The 26359-nt window shown below is 40.7% G+C and overlaps 1 protein-coding gene and 1 pseudogene across 1 annotated transcript; one reads left to right on the plus strand and one right to left on the minus strand.

Annotated features, from left to right (window-relative positions):
- Nucleotides 1-4918: 4918 nt before the first annotated feature.
- LOC113643938 lies at nucleotides 4919-5925 on the minus strand (annotated as a pseudogene).
- Nucleotides 5926-24932: 19007 nt separating this feature from the next.
- Nucleotides 24933-25988, plus strand: LOC113643933 (putative C-type lectin domain family 20 member A). Its single transcript, XM_047801941.1, has 2 exons — nucleotides 24933-25325; nucleotides 25609-25988. Exons 1-2 carry the CDS (start codon nucleotides 25088-25090, stop codon nucleotides 25986-25988), a joined length of 618 nt encoding a protein of 205 aa, XP_047657897.1. The 5' UTR covers nucleotides 24933-25087.
- The last annotated feature ends 371 nt before the right edge of the window (nucleotides 25989-26359 follow it).

Below are 26359 nucleotides of genomic sequence, written 5' to 3' on the forward strand. Positions count from 1 at the left end.
TTCTGTCCATGTTTTAAAGTCTGGTTATTACCAGATTGAAGTTGAGGAAGCAGACAAACCAAAGACTGCTTTTGTGTGTCCTCTTGGGTTCTGGGAATTTAACAGAATGCCTCAAGGAGTGACTAATGTGCAGAGTACCTTTCAAAAATTAATGGAAAAGTGTATGGGGGACATGCATTTAAAGGATGTGCTAGTTTTTATTGATGACCTGATTGTGTTTTCAAAGACTCTGGAAGAGCATGAAGCAAGGCTGATGAAGGTACTCACATGCCTTAGACAGTTCGGGTTGAAATTATCGCCTGAAAGTGTGTCTTCTTCCAAACGTCAGTCCGTTATCTTGGGCATGTGATTTCCAGGAATGGAGTCGAGGCTGATCCGGAGAAGATCACTGCTCTTAAAACTTGGCCAGTCCCAAACAACCTGCGAGAGCCGAGATCCTTTCTTGGGTTTGCTGGGTACTACAGGAGGTTTGTTAAGGGTTACTCTAACATTGTAAAGCCCCTCCACAATCTAATCTCTGGGTATCCACCTCCTCAACAGAAATTGAAGTCAGATGAGAAAAGCAGGTCGGTACCCTAACCCAAAGGAGGTCTTTGGGAGTCGCTGAACACCTGCTTGCCAGCAAGCATTTGACCTGGTTATTGAGAGCCTTACTTCCGCTCCTGTGTTAGGTTTTGCTGATCCCCAGAAGCCCTATATACTCCACACTGATGCAGGCACCACTGGGCTCGGTGCTGTTTTGTATCAGGAACAGGAGGGCCAGTGTCGTGTCATAGGCTATGCAAGCAGAGGGTTGTCAAGGAGTGAGGGTTGCTATCCAGCACACAAGTTGGAACTTTTGGCACTCAAGTAGTCAGTGACAGAAAAGTTCAGTGATTATCTTTACGGCAACAACTTCACTGTTGTTACTGATAGCAATCTGCTGACATATGTATTGAACTCAGCAAAACTTGATACGACAAGCTATAGGTGGCTGGCAGCACTGTCCACGTTCTCGCAGGGTCACCTCTACGATCCAGAAAATATAGATGCAGTAGATCAAGCTGTTGTGCAAGCAATCTGTGAGACATCTACTTTACAGTGTCACTTTAGTTGAAACCCTTGCCATCTCAGCTACTGCTGTGCCTGACCGTTATGGGCAAAAAGATCACCTTGGTGGGTTGCCAGTTATCCCCCACTTAACTGAGGCAGAACTTGTGAGAAAACAAAGAGCTGATCAAAGTATAAGGCATGTCATTTCCCAGATCGAGCAGGGAGATAAACCACCCCCAACTTTGTGACAAGAACTCCCTGAGCTTCCACTGTTGAGGGAGTTAAATCGCCTTGAACTCCTTAATAACATCTTGTACCGGAGATGCTAAGTGGGCTCTCAGACCTTTTATCAGCTTGTGCACCCAGCTGAACTTCATGACACAGTCATATGGGGGTTGACATCTTGTAAGGACCAGATTCTTTTGGCCAAAAATGGCTTTGGATGTTCTGAGAAAAGTCAAAACATGCAGTAGGTGCATACGGAGGAAGGCACTGCCTGAGAGAGCTGCCCCTTTGGTAAACATTAACACCACCAGACCCCTTGAGCTCCTCTGTTTGGACTTCCTCTCTCTTGAACCTGACAAATGTTGGACCAAAGACATACTTGTGATTACAGATCACTTTACCAAGTTTGCGGTTGCCATGCCAACACCTAACCAAAAGGCCCTTAGAGTGGCAAAACGGTCTGTGGGAGACATTTATGGTGCAATATGGAATCCCAGAAAAGTTACACAGTGATCAGGGACCCAATTTCGTGTCCCGCACGATAAAAAAGCTCTGTCAAGTGGCCGGCATACATAAAGTGAGAACAACCCCATACCACCCTAGGGGCAACCCCGTTGAGCGATTTAATCGCACTCTACTAGACATGCTAGGTACTCTTCAAAGCCCAGAGAAATCTCATTGGTGTGATTTTGTAAAACCCCTGGTCTATGCCTATAATTGTACCAGGAATGAGGTGACAGGGTTCACACCATACAAATTGATGTTCGGACGTCAGCCTCGTCTGTCGGTTGATTTGGCTTTTGGATTGCCAGTGCAAGGGGTTCAGCATACATCACACGCAGAGTACGTGCAAAGCCTTAAATCACGACTTGAAGACATCTACAAGATAGCAAGTGAAAATGCTGCAAAGATCGCACGCAAAAACAAAATGAGGTATGACAGGCGTGTGACTGCTTGGGACTTGGAAGCTGGAGACCGGGTATTGGTCAGAAATGTTTGTATTCGAGGAAAACATAAGATTTCAGACAAGTGGGAGTCAATTGTCCATGTGGTGGTGAGAAGAGCAGGTACTCTGCCTGTCTACACAGTCAAACCTGAAAGTCAGGATGGTCCTTTAAGAACACTCCATAGGGACTTACTACTTCCATGTGGTTACTTGCCTACAGAAGTCAACAAGGTGCCTGACCAGCAGGCCATAACACACAGGCCAGCAACCCGTGCAAATCCTACTGTAGATGAAAATCAATTCTCAGACGATGAGGATGAAATCATTCCTGTTTCCTGTTTCAGAGAACCCCCAAGTGCTCAGGTTCCCATAATACACAGCATACTGAACGTTCAAGCAATTGTCCTATCGAGAGTCCTGTAAATACTCAAAATGTTAACTGCACTCCTGAAATTAACCAACCACCTGATATGTCCCATGGTGCCTTAGACAGTCTTCTCACACTTAGTGATCCTAACTGCCAACACTGACACTGAGGACATACTTCCCGAAAGAGCCATGATTGATAAAAAAGTTGATGAAATAGTTATGACTGAAAGTAACTTGCCTGATAATGAAAACCCTGTGGAGGAACAAAACTTACCTGAAAATGACCAAGTGTTTTATATGAAGGATGCAATTTTGATGTATGTACTTTTGATACTAGAGAGAAATTCATGTTTTGATATCTGAGAAGAAACACATGAGCTGTTGTACAACAAAAGAGGGATTTTTATATTGCATTATACTGTAGGTATGCTGAAATATGACCTTATTGTATTTTGAAGCAGTCCATTTATTCACTGAATGGTAATTGAGATAAATCATTTGGCCTTATTTATAGGTCAGGTTTTGGTAGAGAGTTGGAAACATTGTGCAGAGATCCTTTCCACAGAGTGGTATAGATTTACATGTTCCAGACATTTGCCAGAGATTCATAGATTCCCAGTCCAGGTGGCTGGGTGGCGAGCCAACTTAAGATGAGTCTCCAAGATCATCTTCTTCATCTACTTGGTGGTTGGACGAACACTAACAGAAACAAAAAAAAGAGGGCCCTCTAAAAAAAGGGCCCCAACGATAGAAACTGAACTCTTGTCAACAAAAGCAAGTGGAACCAAGTACGAACTGAGCTCAAATAAACGGGAAAAAAAGGGTTTTGTTTATGTGCGCAGTTTATTATTTTAGTTTGTTGTCTTTCATAAATGTGTTGTGCCATCCCTGTGAAATTAATACAGGATAAGCAAACTGTCATTCTACTGTGGTGTTGCTTTTAATTGCCATTCAATTCTCTGGCTCTTAACAATTTAGAGTTTTCTGATTCTGGTCCAAATTCTAAGACTACATTAGACTAGTAAACCAATGTACCTTATTACTTCTACACCGTAAGATAAAGGTTACAGATGGAAACAATAAATGTTACTGAAAAATAATGTCTGTCTTATTAAACTTAATTTAAATAAACGAATATTCGAATATTCGTTTTTTGTGAGCTCAAATATTCGAATGTGATATTTGCGGAAAACGCCCATCCATAGGAGAAAGTGGACAGTTGGTGACCAAGGTCCCTCAGCATCTTTACCACCTCACACACTTTACACTGCTCTTTCAGGAACTTCTACACATGCATGATCAAGAGCATCCTGCTAGGAAGCATCACAGCCTGGATTGGGAACAGGACCATGCAGGACTGAAGGCTCTCCAGCTGTAGGTTCCTCTGAGTTCAAGGCCAGGAAGATAGTGAAGGACCTCAACCTTCTAAACTCTGACACTTGTCCCTGATGTGGTCAGAGAAGTGCTACAGCTCCAAGAATTCAAACACAGAGAATGATGAGAAACTTCGTACTCCTACAGAACATTTAATCTAAATTCAATTCAGTTTTATTTGTATTGCACTTTTAACAGTGGACATTGTTTCAAGACACACCCAGCATTTCTTTCCTGTTCACTTTGTTTTCATCTGCACTTTATTTAAAATGCACTCGTTACAAAAGCTCCATTTATTTATGGAGTCATATGAGGATGGGTTCCCCCTTGAGTCCGGTTCCTCTCAAGGTTTCTTCCTTTACCAATTTAAGGGAGTTTTTCCTTGCCACTGCTGCCTGAGTCACCTCAGACTTGCTCATAGGGGAATAAATACATACACAATGTGAACTATATACAACTAATAATAATCTAGAATCTATTTTTATTCTGTTAATTCTTATTTCTTTTATTATTCATTAATTCCTTTATCATTAATTATGTTTACCTTCTACTCTGTGTTTATGTTCTGTAAAGCTGCTTTGAGACAATGTCTATTGTAAAAAGCGCTATACAAATAAACTTGAATTGAATTGAATTTACGGCATTTAGCAGACGCCATTTCTAGCTCATTTATACAGATGAGCAATTGAGGGTTAAGGGCCTTGCTCAGGGGCCCAGCATGGGCAGATTGGTGGCCAAGGGATTCACGACTCATGACCTTCGATGAGTAGTCCAACACCTTAACCTCCAGACTCCCACATTCCATAATCACTTCATCTTCCGTTTTATTTACTATTTTCATTGTTTAAGTTGAGTTTGCCTGTGTGCAATTGGCTGGTTATAAAATCATCTAAATTGAAAGCTTCTCAATGTATGTCACCCAGTCCCCCCTCTCATCCCCAGTCTTTCCCAGTCCTCCCAGATTTTCACAAATCAAAGCCCATATTTCTCATTCCCTTCTGTTCTCTTTGTACAATTCAAATCTTCTCTATGGATTTCATGCCACATAATATAAATCTGAAGTGGGAGGAACCTGTGGACCAGGAGAACCTCACGGTAGTAGCATGGATTGTATGCCTCATGTTGATCCGAGGGAACGTTCAGGCCGAATGTCCTCACTCCTACATGATGTCTGGGTAGAAGTACAGCCTTTTCCAGACACATTCCCATGTAAGCATCATCAATAGGAATCAGGGGGATGGAGTGAGACATGTTGTAGATAACTCTGGAAGTGTTAACTCTGGAAGTGACAGCAGGAAGCCACCACCACCACAGTAGGGAGGATAGGTTTCTGATTTATGGATTTGTACAGGGACGAAGTATTTACTGCCTGGTTGCCGGATCGACTCCATTTATTCGTTCAAGTGGCCGGTAAAAAGATGTTTGCTTCCATCATTACCATCTAAGCCCTTGAGGTACTGCACCATATTGTCTGTGTTGGCAAAAATGTCATCATCTCCATTGAGGAGAAAGTGCACATCTGGGCAAAACCTCTCCCTCCACTCCAGAAATAAGACCTGCTTCAGTGTGAGGTTGTAAAAGGTATCAACAAAGTCCCACTGCAGAATGTCCTGCTACTCGCTGTTCTCCAGCTCCAGGAGTTTATTCAGTCTTTCCTTCTCATAACCGTCTTCTGTGGTTCCAGATATGAACACGGTGCGGATCCACACACCACTATGAAGCCGCTCCATAGCCCAAGTTTTACGCAGAACCTCACGCCGATCGTAGTTGGATGGAGAACTTTTAATGACCAACAGTAGGAAAACATCTGCGGAGTTCTTTGGTCCGCCGCACTTCCCAGGATTGTTGAGAAGCATGGCGAAATGGCGACAGTGCTGGTAAAACAGGAAGTCTTGGATATTCTTAGGTAAAGTTGAGAAGTCATGAATCTTGGAGGCAGATGAGTTTAGCGTACATTTGGGGACTGAGTTTAGGAACATGTCCGACCATGTCTGGTTCAGGTTTCTGCTTTCTCAAAACTTTGTCTTGTCTTGTGGTTTGTGATTTCTCACCCTGGAGGTGTATTTGCAGTATGGATGTGGGATAAAGCATCAGCTTTCTTGTTCTTCACTCTTGGACGATAGGTGATGGTAAAGTTGAAGCGGGTGAAGAACAGGGCCCATCGAGCTGGACGAGGGTTCAGCCTTTTAGAATCTCGGAGATATAGATTCTTGTGATCAGTGAAAATGATAAATGGGGATTTGGCACCTTCTAACCAGTGTCTCCATTCTTCTAGAGCAAGTTTGATGGCTAGGAGTTCGCGGTTGCCAATGTCATAATTGGCCTCTGCCGGGGTGAACTTGCAGGAGAAGAAGGCGCATGGATGGAGTACCTGGGTTTCACTATGATGTATGAGGACCGGAGCATGGGTGAAAGCTTCTTTCAGCTCTCCAAAGGCCTTGGTAGACAAGGGAGACCAGATCAATGATTTCGGTTTGCCCCGGAGGAGTGAGGTAAGGGGTGTGACTGTGAGGCTGAAGTTGTGGATAAACCGTCTGTAGAAATTTGCAAATCCCAAAAAGCGTTGAAGCTCCTTGATGGTGTTGGGAATGGGCCAGTTCTGAACCGCTCTTACCTTCCCCTCGTCCATAGAAATTCCGGACGCTGATACCTCATAACCTAGAAAGGCTATCTGGGATGTGTGGAACTCACATTTTTCGGCTTTGAGGTATAACTGGTAATCCCGGAGCTTCCGTAGGACTTCCGTGACGTGTCGAATATGTTCTGGTATGGATTTGGAAAAGATGAGGATATCGTCGATATAGACGATCGCGAACCGGTTCAGGAAGTCCCGGAACACATGGTGCATAAAGTCCTGAAAGACAGATGGCGTGTTTGCTAAGCCATACGGCATCACTAAATATTCATAGTGGCCTGTCGGAGTTATGAACACCATCTTCCATTCATCCCCTGAACGGATTCTGACTAGGTTGTACGCACTTCGTAAATCAAGTTTCGTGAAGATTTTGCAACCACGTAATTGTTCCAGGGCTGCAGGGACGAGGGGAAGGGCGTGACGGAACATGGTGGTGATACTATTAAGTGATCGGTAATCAATACAGGGTTGGAGGCCTCCGTCCTTCTTAGCTACAAAGAAGAAACTGGACGCGCAGGAGAGGTAGAGGGACGGAAGTAGCCTTGTGCAAGAGCCTCTTGAATGTACTCTTCCATGGCCTCTTGTTCGGGAATAGAGAGCGGGTAGATCCTTCCCTTGGGCACTGGTTTACCTGGTAGGAGATCAATTGCGCAATCCCATGGCCTATGAGGCGGTAGCTGCAAAGCTCTCTTGGGACAGAATACGTCGGCATACTCCTCATACTGGACCGGGACCTTGGAGGGGATGTACTGGTGAGGGCTTTCAATGGAGGTGGTACATACTCATACTCTGGATGTTGATGGCCTACGTAGTAAAGGCAGTTGAGGGAAACAGGTTGACAAACAGTGAGAACTCCATCTTTTCACCTCACCGGTTTCCCAAGAGAGCTTCGGGTGGTGTTGTATAAGCCACGAACGCCCAAGAATGATATCTGAGGTGGAATTTTCCAAAACCAGAAGGGTGATGTCAACGTCACAGGGCCTGCACTATGGTGGATGTTGGATCTGTTTAGTGGTTTGCCAGTGATGGAGTGGGCTTGGAGTTCCCTCGGAACTCTGGTCTTGGGGATCTGAAGGGCGTGACAGAGGTTCGAGGAGATGAAGTTGCTCGCTGAACCGGAGTCGAGAAGAGCTGAAACAGACATAGTGTGATGGAGAAATGATATCAACACTTGAGTTTGTAAGGGTGAGTGAAGGGGTGGTGCAGATTGGATAACACTCACCGGGTGTCGTGGTGGGCGAATGGGGCATGAGGAGACCGTATGCTCCGAAGCTCCACAGTACAGACACAATCCCTGATTAATTCTCCGTTGACGTTCTGACAGTGAGAGATGCATGGAATCCACCTGCATGGGTGTAGGTTCAGGATGAACGAACACTGGTCGGCTGAGAGATCTGGGTGGTGAACCTTCTGTCGTTAGACACCCGAGTCGGTGATGATCCGTGCGAATGGACAGTTGAATAAACCTCTCCAATCCCATTTGATCATCATAAGAGACGAGATGTAATTGCACTGATGGATTCAATCCATTACAAAATGCTGTAATCAACGCTGTTTCATTCCAGCCACTTACAGCTGCTAGGGTGCGAAACTTCAAGGCATAGTCGGTGACTGTCATGTTCCCTTGTCGTAAGTGATACAGCTCGTCACGCGCTGAGGAATCAGCATCAGAAATATGAAATACTTCCTTGAAATGAGAAATAAATAAGGCATATGACTGTACCATCTGGGAGTTCTGTTGCCACAACGAATCTGCCCATTGGAGAGCCTTTCCTCGGAGATGTGAGATGATGAAGGCTATTTTAGAGTGCTCGGTGGGATATTGTTGAGGTTGCATCTCAAACACTAGAGAACACTGAAGCAGAAATCCGGTGCAATTCTCCGCCGAACCAGAGTAGGTCGCCGGGCTGGCCATGGGAGATGCGACTACGGTCGCAGAAGAAGACGGTGCTATGACTGGTGCGGTGGCGCCGGATTGTAACGCTGAGCTAAGAAGATCCACCAATTCGCAAATGGGATTCGACGCGGGAACATTCATCGTGCTTCTGGTATAGGTCTGGTCACGCCACGAGCTAGGGTAAGCAAAAACAACGTGAAGTTTATTAATGTCCGTGAAGAGATGTATCGTACTTGAGCTGTACGAAGCACCACCAGGTTGCAGCATGCACACACACACACTGGGGAGAACACAGGGAAAGGAGAGACAGGATCCCAGACTGGAGCTAGTAGAGGCGGGAAGATAATCCTGTAGCGAGAAGGAAGGAGAGCCGATTGTTGAGAAGCAAACGGGAGTCTGGAGCTTGAATGACTGTGGGGAAAAATCACATTAAAACATACAAGACCAGACAACAACTGAGTGACTGAGAGTAGCTTATATAGGGTGTGTGTTGATTGGTTAATGCGGAGCAGGTGGTGCTGATTAGTACTCAGGGGAATGTGAATGCTGGTGAGTGAGTGAAGGACCTGGTGACTCCGTGACACCATCCCATCTCACATATAAGTTTACTGAAAATAGTGTTGAAGTCCTTCATCATTATTATTGCTTTATACTTCTTTATAATACTTCTTAAAGGATTCTTTCTTTTCTTTTTTATCTGTTGGATCATGTACATTTACTAAAACGACAAACAAGAGAGCTGGAACTTCACTGTGTAGGGGCAAATTCTAGTGTTTTGGCTCTCTTATTTGTACCCCAGGTGTGTGTGTGTGTGTGCGTGCATGTGTGTGTGTCTTCATGCACCCTCCATTTTCAGTTCTTATCGAGCACATTAGCACAAACTCCCATCTTTCTAGCATGTACAAATTTAATGGCTGGAACAAGTGCCACTTTTTTTTTTAATTTACTGCAAAAGCTCATAACAATTATATAATAAATAAAATATCCACTACACCACCATCTAGACTGCTTTAAGATGCTGTCAGGTAGTTAAATAAAAGAGAGGGAGAAGGAAAAACAAAATTGAAATGGAGGAGAGTTTCACTCAGTGTGAAATGGCCATAAGTAAGAGAAAAGTTGATGTAGTCCATATTCCTGATAACCAGTACAATAAAGATTAAAGGCTCGACTCAATCCTCATAGCAGTGTTTAACAATATACCAACACTCTTTTGTTGGAACATTTCTGTGTTCGCCCTACCAAGCAGACCTGACTCGCCGGACAGCGGTATCTAGGGCAACGCGTTTCCTTTTTCCTTTACCTGCCCGTTCGGCCCCGGCGATAGATTATATATAGCACCCACCCCGGCGGTACGTGGCAACCCGCCCGTTCGGCCCCGGCGATGAATTATATAGCATTCATCCAGGCGGTACGTGGCAATCTTATAATAAAAATTAAAAAAATGTAAAAAACATATAAAATGACACACAAACACACACCGGTAGCGGCCAACTACCAAACCATGAACCCCAAAACCTTTAAATCTTCCCCAAAACCCCAAAACCTTTCAATCTTCCCAAAAACCGAAACCAAACTTAGTTGCTATTTGCTATTTCTCATCCAGCTCTTATTAATTATTATATTTTCATATATTCTCACTATATTTTTTTATTACTTATTTCCTTTTCTGCTTTGTGAAAGTTCTTGACTTCGAGGGCAGTTGTCCGCCTCCCTCATCAGGGCCACTCCTCCCACGTCAGGCCACAGATTCACTATACACAAACTTTTGAATATAACAGGCGTCTGCTCACCGTAATGTTATGGCCAGCCTCCGTAACCCTCCTGAGAGAGTGGTCCTGATTCCGGATCCAGATCATACTAACCCTTACGATGTCCCATCTGGGGTGTCATTAAATGTCCACTTGGAGGGGGCCAAGTGGACATATCCCAGGGGTGCATTACAGCCAAAATTAATAGTCAATAATAGTCTTTCACACTTAATACTAAAATAATTATACTTAACACTAATTTCATAATACTTAATTATTAATACTTAATACTTATTAATACTTAATACTAATTAATTAATCACACTTTAAACTTTGTACTTAATACTATTTGAATTTGAATAATAAGAAAACTTTCCAGACCTGGATGAGAATGAGCAAAACTCTTTATTGGTGCTGATCAGCCTCTGCTTCCATTGAGCTCAAGGAGGAAAAAACTTCTAAGTTGAAAGTATCAAAGAAAAACCCCAAACAGCGTATCCCCATGCCACCCAAAAAGTCCCTCCACAAAAAAAGCAAGCAAGCAGGAGCAAGAGCGCCCCCTCCAAAAGAATCTCCTCAATATATACCCTGGCACCTGTAGGTGCGTCTATACCTTCTTACGTCAATCCACCTGACCTGTCTGGGTTTTTTCCCTGACTCTACAGAATCACCCCGTGACCCCCCCTCATTTCCCCGAAAACAAGTCTGCCTTTTACCAAAAATCAAGTCTGGCCTTTTGTTTTTTTCTGTTTTCTGTTAAAAAAAACATGCTGTGTTGTCAAAACTGTTGTTAAAATGTGCTCCAGAGAACTTCTTGTACTCTTCCCTGTCACGTATCACACAGAAGACATGTCTCGTGGACCAATCTCCCAATCTCACTTTATACAATTACAATGAGTGAGTTTTTCTTTTTCTATGTTTTGTCTGTATATGATTTCCACTGATCATACGCCTATATACGTATACACATACATACACATGAATATGACAACCGTGACATACACAAAAACCTATGTATGAGATATCCACCTATATTAATACCTACATTAATCACATCTCTACATATAAAATGATCAATGATGATACTCTATCACCTACAATCACCTATGGTATAGGAGTTCTGATTTAGGATATGATTATGACATACGACGTTTTATGATCATATTTTAGGATATGAGTTTCTTGATTACAGTAACATCAGGTTCCAAATCAACTGGATTATATATTAGCGGTATTCGACTTACAATTAGGTTTTTTATCTGATTAGTAGAAGTACTCCATTATTACTTAAGCTAAGCTTTTGCATTTTATAATGTTGTTTTGCATATATGTGGAGATCTGTTTATGCTGACTCCTTAAGTTTGCTAGACTATGATCTCAGTCTGTCTTGTTTGTCCAGACTGGGCATGCACATGCATTTTATTTTAAGCCTTAGTTCCTCTGTTCTCTCCTAAAGGACAGGTTCCCTTTTTCTTGTTTTTCTCAAATTCTCAGAGTTCTGAGTACTGAGTTTTATAACTTCAATAAACCCAATAAACCACCTTATTTCTGTTAACACTTGTCTCAAGGCATCTAACACTATATATATATATATATATATATATATATATATATATAATATTATAATCATATAACTCATATAGCTCAACACTATTACAATATCTGGCCTACCCCCATATGTCCTACAACATCAATTGTAATAGTTCATATAATAAGAGCACATATCAAGATTTTTTCCAACAGCATCATAGATAATTGGAGCATTTTTAAGGGCAATGTTGGCCTGTTAGGACAGGACAGTGTCCATCCCACTCGGCAAGGTGCTGCTCTCTGTTCTTGCAGCACAGCACATAGTTTAAGAGCAGGCCTAATTAACTGGTGACAATCCGGAACCAGGGCCAGGGAGCAGACAAGCAGGCTAATCCAACCGTTTGCTAACTGCATTGAGTCCACACCCAGGGCTCACAACTTAGAGACTGTGTCTGTTTCCTGAGCTAAACAAAAAACTATAAACACTCAGAAAATTTGTTTTAGTAACCTTATTAGCATAAAATTAGATCATAGTGAATGCACTGCCAGCACCTTTAATCTGAAGCTAGGACTGTATCTTTTGCATCTTAAGTTTTTATGGCTAATGAAATTATTACTGACCAGACGTTTAGTGTTCTGTGTTTAACAGAAACATGGGTGAAGCCAAACGAATTTGCCGCATTAAAAAAAGCTTGTGCATCCGGTTATAGTTATATACATCAGCGATGCCTAACAGGCAGAGAAGGAGGTGCCGCAAGTTATTCATGATGATCCTAGTTGTTTCTTACTGAAGTTGTTTCTTGTACGGCTAGACAGCAGTAATTTCTGGAGACTTTAATATTTATTTTCATAATTTAGAAGATCCACTGAGAACAGCAGTTGTTTCCATCTTAGATTCAGTAGGGGTTAACCAGAATGTAATAGGACCCACTCATAATGGAGGTCACACTCTTGATCTCGTTCTAACCCTTGGATTAATTACCGAAAATGTTGTCACAGTGCCTCAATCATATAGTCATATTGTTTAAAATGTGTCTTGGACACGATATTTGCAATTTGCCATGTCACCATGTTAAACATACATTTATGTGACATTATAACTCATACCACATGTTGTATTGTCATTTCAACCACATGAAGGTAATGAAGTACACAGTGAAATGAAACAACCTTCCTCCAGGACCATTGTACTACACAACTATGAAACAACACAGTAAATGTTACCGAATTAATGACTATTTTAATGACACATTTGTGAATCTTACCCTCCAGTGGTCCAGTGGAAAGATCTCGCTCTCATATTGCTGTGGCCTGTGTTTATCTAACATAGCCACTGAAGTGCTAATTCTCAGTGCCGGTCCCAAGCCCAGAGGAAATGGGAAGGTAGTTGTCAGTAGGGCATCAACCATAAAATCTGTGCCAAATCAAATATGTGGACCAGATGATCCGCTGTGTTTATCACAGCAGGCAACATGGAGCAGCCGAAAAAAAAAACTTTTTATTTTATAGACTCGTTAATTATTTGTGGATCTTTCTTAATTAATTATGGATTTTGTTTTATGTTCATGGAACTTGTGTTATTACCAGATTCTGCAACAGAAATACTTACAATAACCTTCACGACAGTCCACACTGGCCTGAATGTGTGCAAATGTGTGTAAACAATGCAAGACTGGAGATGACAGTGCAAGACAGTGTAATAGGACAATACACTACACTGCAATAACACACAAAGAGCAGCACCATTTTCACCATTTTCATGTTAAGTGTTGAGAAACAACTCAAGTATAAGAGCTGTGTATTAAATGGAAGCTGAAATATGAAGGTAAACTTTGTGTAAAACTTTTTTTTTTTTTTTAACTTTGTGACCTTTAGAGATTATCCTTTATGTGATAGACTGAACTGCTTATTTGTCTTCTTTTAGGCAAAATGGTTTATGCAAATTACTTTTGCTCTGCATTCCACTGACGTCAAGGAATTCAGCCAAATAATTAAAAATTGATGAGCAAAGGCACTGGTTTTATTCAGGGCACAAGGAGATTTACATTAACATTTACATTTACTCCATTTAGCAGATGACCTCGTCCAAAGTGACTTACAAAAGTCCTTTGAAGTCTCTATTGATGAAAACATGGATACTGGTTCACAAGTTCACCATGTGGGTATTTCTGTTGCATCTTTCAGAAATGTAACAATGGCTCACTTAGATTCAGCTTACACAGAATGTCCAACATGGTTGAGGTGATGAAGAGAGATGTGATGAAAAGATATTCATAATAAATTCGTATTATGGTCACTGTTTGACCTTGTTGAATGTTTTAGCAAATTACACACAATCACAGAGACTCGAGGTTTCCAGATGTTAGACTCCAAGATTGGCCAGTTAGAACAAACACTCTGCACTGTATGAATGTTAATCAATAAATATATAAATTAGTTATAATTATCAATTATTTATAATTTAGAATGGTTCTCAGTCGGTTCTCTACTGACACCCAGTACACATAGAAACACACAAACACACACACACACACACACACACACACACTAATCAATAAAGTTAATAATTTGTTAATAATTTATTAACAATTTATTATTACTATTAATATTAGTCTATTATTTTAAAAGCTCTCTGTTCTTTTCACCCCCTTTAAATGTCTTAATTCTGTATCAAACACACCGAGCTGCTGCTGTTAAAGGGAAATTTCATTATCTGGCCTTACTGCTTCTCCTTAAGTGAAGTATAAGTGTAATGGTCTTTTGGAGGACATGTGGGATCTTTGTATATATCAGCACAATGTACACATGCTCATCTGTGTGTAAGGAGCTCAATGACTAAGGAAACCCAAGAAAGCATTTCTAAACTCGGTATCATTTTGATTGTGGCAGAAGATAGCTCTAAGGGTACTTCAGTTCATATCAGTTCATAGATTTAAATGGTGACTACTATAAACAAACTAAGGTAATGTTCAGTGTTCTGCAAGGTTCTGCTTTAGCCCCATTGCTTTCTCCCTATAGAGATGTGGCCTTTAATAACGAACGTCTTTTACCGCGGCATTCGGCAATTCGAGCCACAGCGTACCACAGCTTTCTGCACTTCTGTTCGGGGGTGGGTGTGTGTGTGTGTGGGGGGGTATCTTAGCAATCACCTTAATGTGTTACACTTCACAGAATATCCACCAGGTGGCACATAAGAACCCTGTTTCTCTTAAAAACTCAAAGGTGTTTTTTTTTATAATTGTATATGTTTATATTATTAATATACATTTAATTTTTTTTTATTTTACTTCACATTACATCAGAATTGTGAGAAAACATCCACAATAAAATATAATTATAAAGACGTATGAAACACTGTTGGCTATGGGATTTTTTTAAATTAACATTTCTTCTCCTTCTTCTTATTCTACTTATATATTATATTCTTCTTCTTCTTTTTCTTCTTCTTCTTCTTCTTATTATTATTATATGTCACCTACATTCAAATAATAGCAATGTAAAATATAAAGGAAATCACAGTTCAATTTAGGCATAACATAACATAAGCGACATTAAGAGATTTTATTAAGTCACTTTAATCATTTATTTTAGAGATATTTATTTTAAATCATTTTACAGTTGTACATTATGATCTTACTTTGAATTACAGCTGCTAATCAACATTGTTCTTAACAAGCCTAAACCATGTTATTCAATTTGTTCTTGTTGTTGTTGTTGTTGTTATTATTATTATTATTATTATTATTATTATTATTATTATTATTATTATTATTATTTAAAAATATCTATTTAGCATGAAATATTGTTCGTGTTAATTTTTTCTCATAAGGGAAAAGACACGTATCTGCTTTCTACCTGCGACCCAAATTTTAAAACCACTGTATGACAGCAAATGACAGCACTGTATGATAATCAAAAAACAAACAGTATATCTGTCATGACGTGGGGCAGGAAGAAGACCCAGACAAAGGATAGCAAAAACACAACAGGGTTTAATAACGAAAGAAACACTAAACAGGACACGAACTGAAGACAGGACAAGACAACAGTAGATTCCGCGCTGCCATCGGCAACGCGGCACACTTAAATACAAAACAATGATGACACAATGAGCAGCAGGTGTGGTGACAGGGAGGAGCAAACGAAGGCGGGGCAGACACGTGACGAGAAACGTAAACAAACAACTGCACGTGGCCAAAGTTCAGGCTGAATCATGACAGAACACCCCCCCCCCCAAGGCGCAGCTCCCGACGCGCCAAATCCCGACAAGGTCGAGGAGGGGGAGAGAGGCACACGGTGAAGGCAGGTGGGGGGAGCAAGGCACACAGCGAAGGCAGATGGGGGAGCAAGGCACACGGCGAAGGCAGGTGGGGGGAGCAAGGCACACGGCGAAGGCAGGTGGGGGGAGCAAGGCACAGGGTGAAGGCAGGTGGGGGGAGCAAGGCACACGGCGAAGGCAGGTGGGGGGAGAAAGGCACACGGCGGCGCAGCCAGAGAGGGCCGAGCGACGTCCACAGCCGAGCTGGAGGGCCGGGCGACGTCCACAGCCGAGCTGGAGGGCCGGGCGACGTCCACAGCCGAGCTGGAGGGCCGGGCGACATTGCTGACGCACCACGGCCAGTCCCACCTCTCAGGAACGGGGAGGGAGGGCATCCATAAAATACGGGCCTGCAACACCCCCCACGAACAGGAAGTGGGGCGATGTCCTCCACGGGAACAAAATGTGAAGCGACGCCGGACAAATGTGGGGCGATGTCACAGGACACCGAAAAAACAAAACTCGGGCTGGCGACATGGCCCGCAACACGGAAGTGAGGCGGCGCCCCCCGCGGAGAAACCGGTTGCGCAGCGGCGTCCCTCACCGAAAAAATGCGGACCGATGTCACCAACCCCACAAAATACGGGGAAGAAAAAAACAAAAAAACAAAAAAGCTCCCACGATAACCGGTCCGAGCTGCTATCCTGCTGGGTCCTGGTGCGGCGGAATCTTCTGTCATGACGTGGGGCAGGAAGCAGACCTAGACGCAGGATAGCAAAAACACAATGAGGAGCAGGTGAGGTGACAGGGAGGAGCAAACGAAGGCGGGGCAGACACGTGACGAGAAACGTAAACAAACAACTGCACGTGGCCAAAGTTCAGGCTGAATCATGACAATATCTGTATCTGTTGTATTAATTTGTCATATTTTCATTTTTGTTTCTCTGTTCTGATTATATCACTGACTGTTTAAAATATTTACCAAAAGGGCATTTGTTTTGAAAAGGGAAAAAAGGTACCAATATGATTTATTTGCATTTGTCTATTTAACTCGATCAATTAAATTTTTTTTTTTCGGTGCAATGAACATACATACAGACACAAAGATGCACACATAATGTGCTTTACACAAACACACACACACAGAGACACATACACACGCACAGAGACACATACACACACACATGCACACACACACACACACACACACACAAATTGGGCATTGCATTTCATTAGGCCTGCAGAAAAAAAAGCCACCCATTTCACACTTTTGATATGCCTTTGCCTAGCAGAGGGCAGACTATGATCTACTGAAATTATGCTACACACACACACACACACACACACACACACACACACACACACAGTCAAACATTCTGTTCAAAACATTTGGCACTGAATTTCAGTTGCATTGCAGTTCAATTTGCTACTGCACTGAGTATTCCAATGTCCTCCTCTACTCACACAGTGCCGTCTTTTGCTGTCTGGCTCAGACAGGGCTTCCCAGTACCACGGTGCATCTTCCGTGGAGGCATGTTGGGTTCTTGTTCCGTCTCAAAATTCACTTTTGGTGTTATAATTCAGTGATGGCCAATGAAAAAGAAATGACATAATTTTATTCTGTATGTGTACGAACATGTCAAAAGCGATGGACCATAACTTCACTCAGCTTATGACAGTGTTAGCAAGTTTTCATTTTATTCATGTCATGGAATTAGCAACTTTTCATTCTGTTTTCACACAATTTTTTTTTATTATTTTTTTTATTATAAATAAAACAGACTATTTTGTATAGGGTTTCCATGTCACACACAGAGGTTTGGCCTGCCTTGGATCTCAGCTACTCTGAGTGAACAAATGCAAATGTGCCAGACCTCATGGGTGATGGGTGTGTTTGCACAACAAAAGCAGGAGGAGATTCGAGCTGAAGAACTGTGAAAATCTCAACAGGGGGGATCACACCTTGGGACCCGCACCAGAAAATAAAAAAGTCAGTAAATTTAAAGTTAATCACCCTACACAAGCTTGCATCCCAAAGGTCCCCTCAACAGCAGTCCAGCAAATGATCCTTACATGAAATCTCTCCTCTGCCTGATGAATTGAATTCCCTTCAACTCCTCATCTGCTTTGGTAACCACACAGGGGTTATTCCCATCAACAAGCAGTGCCTGTTACAATCTGTTATAAAAGGCATTGGCCAATCATACAAGTTCTGTGCTATGGCTTCACCTCTGGGTATCATGGCCACTTCACTAGCAGTGTAGCCTCATCCAGTGCACTAGCCAAGGACAGCCCCCTGCATGATGTTTGTGCGGTGATAGGCTGGTATTCTCCAATCTCTGGTCCTGGGGGTTGATCCAGTCCTGTCTGCACCCAACAGCTGTCCGTGCCAGTTCACAAAGCTCTGCAGGGCAGGAATTTCTCCTTGTGTATTGGTGTTAGTATTGAAAATCCCATAGCGTCAAGACATTATGTAGCATTCAGTTCCCTCATGTATTTAACCATTCCGCTTTGCCTATGGGCAGTGGAATCCTTGTCGTTTGTCATCTTGTGTCTAGTCTGTGGTCCTGTTTTGTTGTTTTAACTATTAAACCTGTTTATTTTTACATTACCCTGCATTTGGGTCTGTTTTATCCCTGCACCCGCTGACAATGGCTCTCTGATTTGGACATTTACCTGTAGAATGAAGTCTACTTGTGCATCTTACAATACACTGATGTTGCTGTAGTTTCAAAATACAACACAAACATGTTTAAATGTAGGAAAAAGTTTACTTTACAAGAATGCAACAACTAGACTTGTATATTGTTGTTGTGTCATCACTCCTATTGTGAGACAGATCTCTCCCCTTATTTGGAATGCTTTTCATGAACTGGACCCTAGACAAACTAATTATATAGCCCTGGTTTAAGACTGCTGCAGCTCTCACTGGCAGGGACAGAAAAATGGAGAAAGGTACTAAGCTCTTAAATGGACAAATTTATTTTAAATATCAAATGCAAACCTGGGTAGTGGGGGGGGGGTATTCACTGATCAATAGGTTTATCTAGCCTTGACCAATTGATGCGGTGGGTAAGAACGTGCAGAGCCAGACAGTTACCGCCATGGATAACTGAGTGCTGCTGGCTCCTCTTAGTCAGCTATACAGAAAAATTAAAAAAAAAAATTTTTTATCAGAAAAATGAGTCAACGAGAGATAGCAATCTTTGGACTTCAACTTGATTGACTCAATCTGAGACCAACAGCTGTTTGACAAAGGAGTTTAATAGGGAGCGATGGCTGCATAATCTTAAAATTACAATACGAAAAATTCCCCTAATGAAATCACCAACGATAAAGTGTTTTGGCAGTAACATAGTATGTCTTTTTTATGAAGGGTTATAAAAAAGTTTAGCCTTTAAATTGTGTAATTTGTTTTGTTACCTATTTACTGTATACAATCTTTTTGCAGTTCTTTTGCTGTGTTGAAGGAGCTCACAGACGCTCGCTCTTTCAGGGCTATTCCCCGTAATTTATCTAAAACTCCTACAATGTAAGTGTGGATAGTTTAACCGTGCTTTCAAAAAACTCTGCTGGATTAACTGCAGTTACCTGGAGTTTAACTGCAAAACCTCCACATTTTTTTCAGATGAACTGCAGAAATTTGACATATTTTATCCACTATAATCTTAATACTTTTTTTATACATTCACAAACACACAATTCGACTTTCTACTGATGCAGCCTGTTGTACTTTCTGTAAAGTTTGCGTGACAGATGTATCGTCCAATCAGCAGTAACATGTCAATTTGCAAACTTTACCTACCTTATCCGGTTGGTCTGAAACGTCGTTGTGTTTTCTAATTTGTTATTTTGTTTCCAGATTTGTTGTTTTGTTTTTACATAACCATACAGTATATGACCTGAGAAGTGTAACTAACAATGTGTATGTGAATGAAAATGCTTCTCCTTTCCTACAGACAGACAGACACACACACTCCCTAACCACAAAATGGTCAGCCGTTGACAGAAATAGTAACTAGTTACCGTTACTAATTACTTCATTCAAAAAGTAACTCAATTACTTTGTTGATGTACTTGAGTACAAAAAGTAACGTGTTACTGTTAAAAGTATCTTTTTTAGTTACTTTTTTAAGAACGTTCTTTAATGTTCCCATTAATGCAACAAAATTTTTTGTTGATCTGTCCCTGGCTAACAGTCCGGTAAAAATGTAGTTGCTGTTGTTTGGCTGGAGGGGCTTGACTCACTTCGAGTGTGTCCACCAACACAGGGTTAGCTTCTAGCTTCGTCGAGGCGTGTAGTTTCTAGATCTGCTTTGACAGATTGGAGTTAATGTTTATGGCAGTAGATAGGACCTTCGAACCAGAAAGACACAGCTTACATTTGACTAAAAGGTTTTTGTCTTTATGCTCAACTAAAGTGAAATAATGAGCATATTTTCACTTTGAGAAACTTGTCTTGCTCTAGCCATTGGGTAGGTGTGGCTTTTTTGATAATCTAACCCTAACCTTAACTGTATTTTTTGGTTGTTTATTTGCTTTTGAAAACAGTTTAACTGTAAGGTAATAAAGCACAATAGATACAAAATATAAAATCTACCTGTATGACTGTTTTGTCCTTCATTATCAATCATAGGTATGCTCTACGGTTTTGACAATATGCAAACTGTAGGAGGTCCAGTGAGGGTGGTAACTGGGTCTTGATGTGCCTTATGACGAGCTTCTCAAAGCACTTCATAACTATGGGTGTGAGTGCAACGGGACGATAGTCATTGAGGCAAGACACTGTAGACTTCTTTGGGACAGGAACAATGGTGGTAGTCTTGAGGCACGTAGGACAGTGCTGCTCAGGGAAATGTTGGAGATGTCAGTAAAGACATCCATTAGCTGTTCTGCCCATGTTCTAGCACCCTGTAACTCACTGACCTGCCTGCGTTCACAATTCACACGGTGCAGATGGGAGGGAGAACGGCTGACTACATAGTTTCTGGGAATAAATTGTGTATTTCCCTCATAATTGTCACATAAAACTCACTACACTGTCTGTCTGGTCTCTCTGCGTGTTGCTTTGTGAGATCATGCGGTGCGATTTGTTTTCCCCTCACTGCTGCACGAGTCTGCATGACAATTCGGGGGTGTGGCCGTGGCGTGAGAGCCTGAGATTTGGGTCAATTGCGTGAGTCTCATGCTGAATGCGTGAGAGTTGGCAGCCTTGGCTTAATCCACTGTATATCAAGATACTGTATAAGGAAAACCTGCACTATCAGTCTTTCTGTTGAGCACCCAGATGAGAGCCATTAATTAATGATTAAAAACTAATAATAATAAAAAAATATATTTATTATATGATTGTTTCTGTATTATTAATGGTTCTTGCAAAGCAACATTCTTATTATCTTGCCGGACAAAAATTTGGCGCGATCCGACCAACGATGTTCACACAGCGGACGAAAAAGCGGCCAAAAAAATCCCATAGAAATGAATGGGAAATTCCTAAAATTCCTTTAAGCTCTCACACACACAGCGTGCTCAGAGCTCAGGCACGGCTTCTTTTCTGTGTTCTCCTAGTGACTGTAGATGTAAAGGAGACTCTCAATACATGTAACTCTCAACTCCACACTATCAATCCAATGATTCCAAAAGTATTGGCCCCCAGTCAATACACTTATCTATCTATCTATCTATCTATCTATCTATCTATCTATCTATCTATCTATCTATCATTCAACATTAAGAATTGCATGTACTGTTCTATTCAGTATAATAATAAGTAAAATCCCATAATGACTGCAGTATTCACATGAAATATCCAAACCCTCAGTAACCACTTTTGTCCAAAAGTATTGGCACCCCACCAGGTATTGGGGTGACAGTACTCGTGATGTCACGTGTAGTACCGCCCCCAAAATAAGCGAAAAGAAACAGTTAGCACAACATGGACATGTCATATATTAAAACACTTGGCCCGATGAGGGGAACTGCCTCACGTGTATTCTGGTCACGTTATGTGACGTCACATGATGCAACGTGAAAATCAAAAATTAGCACAACATGGACATGTGACATGATGAGGGGACCTTGGCACGTGCAAGCACCATTCACATTTTCTTCAGTAAATGTACATTCTAGTTTCTATTTACTATACTGATTTCTCTCTACACTTCTCTGTGTCAGAAATCTCCCCCTCATGTTGATGCTATGAGCAGAGCTGCTCAAAGCTCATAGTAGCTCACTGTACTATGACATGCTCTTCTTGTTTTGTCATGTGTTTAAATTTTGTTTACCTGGACATTATTTTAGTTCATGTCTTGTATCATCATGTGTATGTCATTAATTGTCTCCCTCATGTTTTCTGATTACTCTCATCTAATTTTCAGTTCACCCTTAAAATAGGTTGCGTATGTAAACTCTTGTGTTTTTGTGATAGACACAAAGTAATGTTCAGTGTTTATCCTCCTGTAAGTATCGAGCCTAGTTCCTTGTTGTGCTATTGTGGTTCTGAATCTTGTTCTGTTACCTTGTTTGTAAGTTTTGGATTATCCCTGATATCTTGACCTCTGCCTGTTTGACTGCTTCTCTTTAAATAAAACACCTTTTACTGCACCTGCATCTGTCTTCAACTTCATAACGTGACAATATGATGGACTAATTAGTGAAGATTCATGACATAAATCCATTAACTGTATTCTTTTGTCAGAAGTGCTGCAGATATACAGACCTATACATGTTTTAAATGAAACACAAAGTGCATTTGAAGGTGACTTTATCTTGAACTTGAACTCCTGTCCTCCATTTCATCAGTCATTTCCTGTCAACCTCAGATTTCCATTTAATCTGTTTTGTAAAGTAGAGAAAGTAGGCAGTCCTGGTTGGTTTACAGTATGTCATGAAGAGTAAAAGAGAACAAATATCAATGCTGGGTCATCAGATACCACAGAACGGATCTGAAAGACACTGAGATACACTCAGATACAACACTGATAGTTTACCTCCTTCACATTTCAGGTATGTTTTAATATTCTACTGAATTCTTGTTATTTCCTACCACTTGATGGGGAAAGTTTTCCAGTGCTTAACATGTGAGAATGCAATATTTGAAGGTAACAAACAAGGTATTAATGAAAAAGTTAATTCAATAAGAAATAAACTATAACTACTATAAACTATAACTATAAAATTAACTATATATAAATGAGTTACATATGAAAAACGCTAATGTATAAAATATTTAAAATTCATCACTGTTCAATGGAACTTTCTTGCTGAGTTTAAACCCGATCTAAGAAAATAAAATTATACTGACTGACTTTTGAGTCTTAACAATCTTAATAAAAGAGTCCTAATAATAATAAATTAGGAGCTGTGAACATCTGAACACTTCACACAGGACACAGAGCAGAGTGAAGATGAACTTTAATATTCACTAATGTATTTCCAATCTTTACTTTAATAAATATTTCATTATCAGTTTATCATTTATGATGTTTTATTTGTTGTATTCCTCATGTTTATAAAAGTAATGATGTAAACCATTTAAAATGTGACTATAAATAAATCCTGTACCCAGTCCTGAACATCTGTCCTGAACATCTGTGATATTTGGAAATAGAAATTTAAATATTAATACAATACATTAAATTCATACTGAACTGTAATAATGTTAATATTAAATGTGCTACATGATGTGCAGTGTGCAGGTAAAGTATTGTATTTTATTTATAAATAATTAGAAATATTTATTAAAACTATGATTAATCATTAAAACCATTACTTCTTGTATAAAAACGTCTTCACTTCCCAAGTCTTGTAACACAAATTTGTCATGAATCTTTTTTTGTTGTACATTGTTGTTCATTTGTTAATGAAGTCATGTGTGTTTTGTTTTGATTTGTGTCTTGTCATTGCCTGTTTCCTTCATGTATCATGACTAAACTCACTTGTTTTCAGTTTCCTTACTGATTTATGTATCTATTTAAACCCTCTTGTTCATCCGGTGTTTTGCTCTGTGTGATCATAGTCTGGTTCAGATCTATCTATTACCTGCTGTTTTATAACCTGTCTTTTCATTTGCTCTCAATTGGATTTGTTTTCAGATATAATGAATGATCTCCTGTACATGTGGGCACACAGCCTGCCTCTGTTCTTCTGACAGTGTCTTCAAGATAAAATTCAGACCCAAATTCAAGGATAGCTAAAAACATGATTTGTTAAACATAACATAGAAACACAACACAAACAAAATTTGGAAGCACTGGGGAAAAAAGAAAACCAAAAACCAAGACCGAGCACACAAAGACAATACAAAGACAAGGATTGATAATGGAGACAATTAGACACATAAGGAACAGGTGTGCTGAGGTGGGAAGGAATAGACAAGGGTGGGACAGACATGTGAACACAAAATGTAAACAAAATCACATGGCAAAATCATGGGCTGACAGAGCATTTAAAATAAACTAAACTTTAATGTGAACTTAGAAAAACACATCTTGAGGAATGATACACTTACATTATTAACTGAACTGTTTAAAATCAGTTATAATCATATGTAGTGATGTGGTACTTACAGTTATCAGTTTTACTGCTGATCAGAACTGCTGAGGGATTTTAATCACATTTCTTTTGTCTCAGTGAGTTTATCTACACACCAGTAATGGAGCAGCATCTCTTTATACTCCTGTTTTATACAGGTGAGAGAAGTGTGTGTGTGTGTGTGTGTGTGTGTGTGTGTGTGTGTGTGTGTGTGTGTGTGTGTGTGTGTGTGTGAGAGAGAGAGAGAGAGAGAGAGAGAGAGAGAGAGAGAGAGAAAGAGAGAGAGAGAAAACTTTAAGTGTAAGTTGTTGGTGAGCTGCTTTGTGTGTCTGAAGTCACAGAATGACTCAACAAGTTAATGGCAAACAACTGAACTAATATTGCATAAAATGATTAAAACTTATCCACAGGATTTGTTCCTCTCGTCCTGTCTGTCCCTCGTCAGTACTATCTGATCCAGCAGGGGAAAAACTGGAGTGATGCTCAGGCTTACTGCAGAGCCACACACACTGACCTGGCTATCATCGACAGTAATGACAACATGGTCCGACTTCAGAATGAAGCACAGAGACATCAATTCAGTTCCAGTGCTTGGATTGGACTCTACAATCCCATCAACAGCTGGCGCTGGTCAATGGGAAATGAACCACTGGGAAGCACAAGATGGGGTAAAGGTGAACCTGACAACTGGCATGGAAATGAGGAGTGTGTTTTCATGTTAGCCTCAGGTTGGGCAGATGGTCCCTGTACTTCATTACAGACATCTGTTTGTTTTGATGGTAAGAATTTAATTTCTCACTTTTATGCTATTTGTCAGTAGAGAATGTTGTTTTGTATGTTGTTTTTAATATGCTCAAAGAATTAAATGAACTGTCTTTATAAACTTTGACACATAGGAAATAGTTAATTGTTTAGTTTAAAATTGTACAATTTTCTTGATTTTCTGTTAGCAATTGTAGAGAAATTTTCTTACTTTAATGTTGTAATTGGTACTGAATTTATTTTTTGGAAGTATTAGCATTGTTTGAATACACACATTTCATCATGTGTTTTATCTCACAGACAGATATACTGGAAATCAGAGGTACATTTTCATTTCTACTACTATGACATGGCTTGAAGCTCAGGCTTACTGCAGACAGCATCACACAGACTTGGCCAGCTCGAGAGATACTACTGAAGACACAGTTATAAAGGGAGTGGTCTCAAGCTACACTTGGTTTGGTCTGTTCAGAGACTACTGGAAGTGGACAGACCAAACCAAGTTCTCTACCATCAGCTGGATGACTGGAAAACCTGATAATGCTCTGGGGAATGAAAACTGTGGTTATATAAATAACGGTCAGGCTGCTGATGCTCTGTGTTCAGACATAATGCCTTTCTTCTGTTACTCTGGTGAGTTAATGTTTTATTTAGTCTTACATTTAGGCAAATTAAATTGAGTTCAGTATGATGATGTAATTATGTGTTATTTTTTTGTGTTTCTGCATTTAGATATCAAGGTACAACAAACACTAAGAGTGAAGGTCCGATCTGATAAGGATGTGAATGATCCTGCAGTGATGACGGCCATCTTGGAGCAGGTGGGTCTCATCCTCCATAAGACTTATAATGTACATTTCCCAGTATTCATCAAACTCTGACACATATAAACGTATTGTAATTAGATTCTGACTGTTGTATTCAGTTTCTGCATCATTTCCTACAGGTTAGTCTCTATCCTGCATTATTTAGTAATAAAAGTCTTATTCTGTTCTTCAGATCAACCAGAAACTGAAGGATGATTTGGGGACAGAGAACATCACAGTGAAAT

The sequence above is a fragment of the Tachysurus fulvidraco genome, chromosome 16 (genome assembly GCF_022655615.1).
Source record: "Tachysurus fulvidraco isolate hzauxx_2018 chromosome 16, HZAU_PFXX_2.0, whole genome shotgun sequence".
Lineage (NCBI taxonomy): Eukaryota > Metazoa > Chordata > Actinopteri > Siluriformes > Bagridae > Tachysurus > Tachysurus fulvidraco.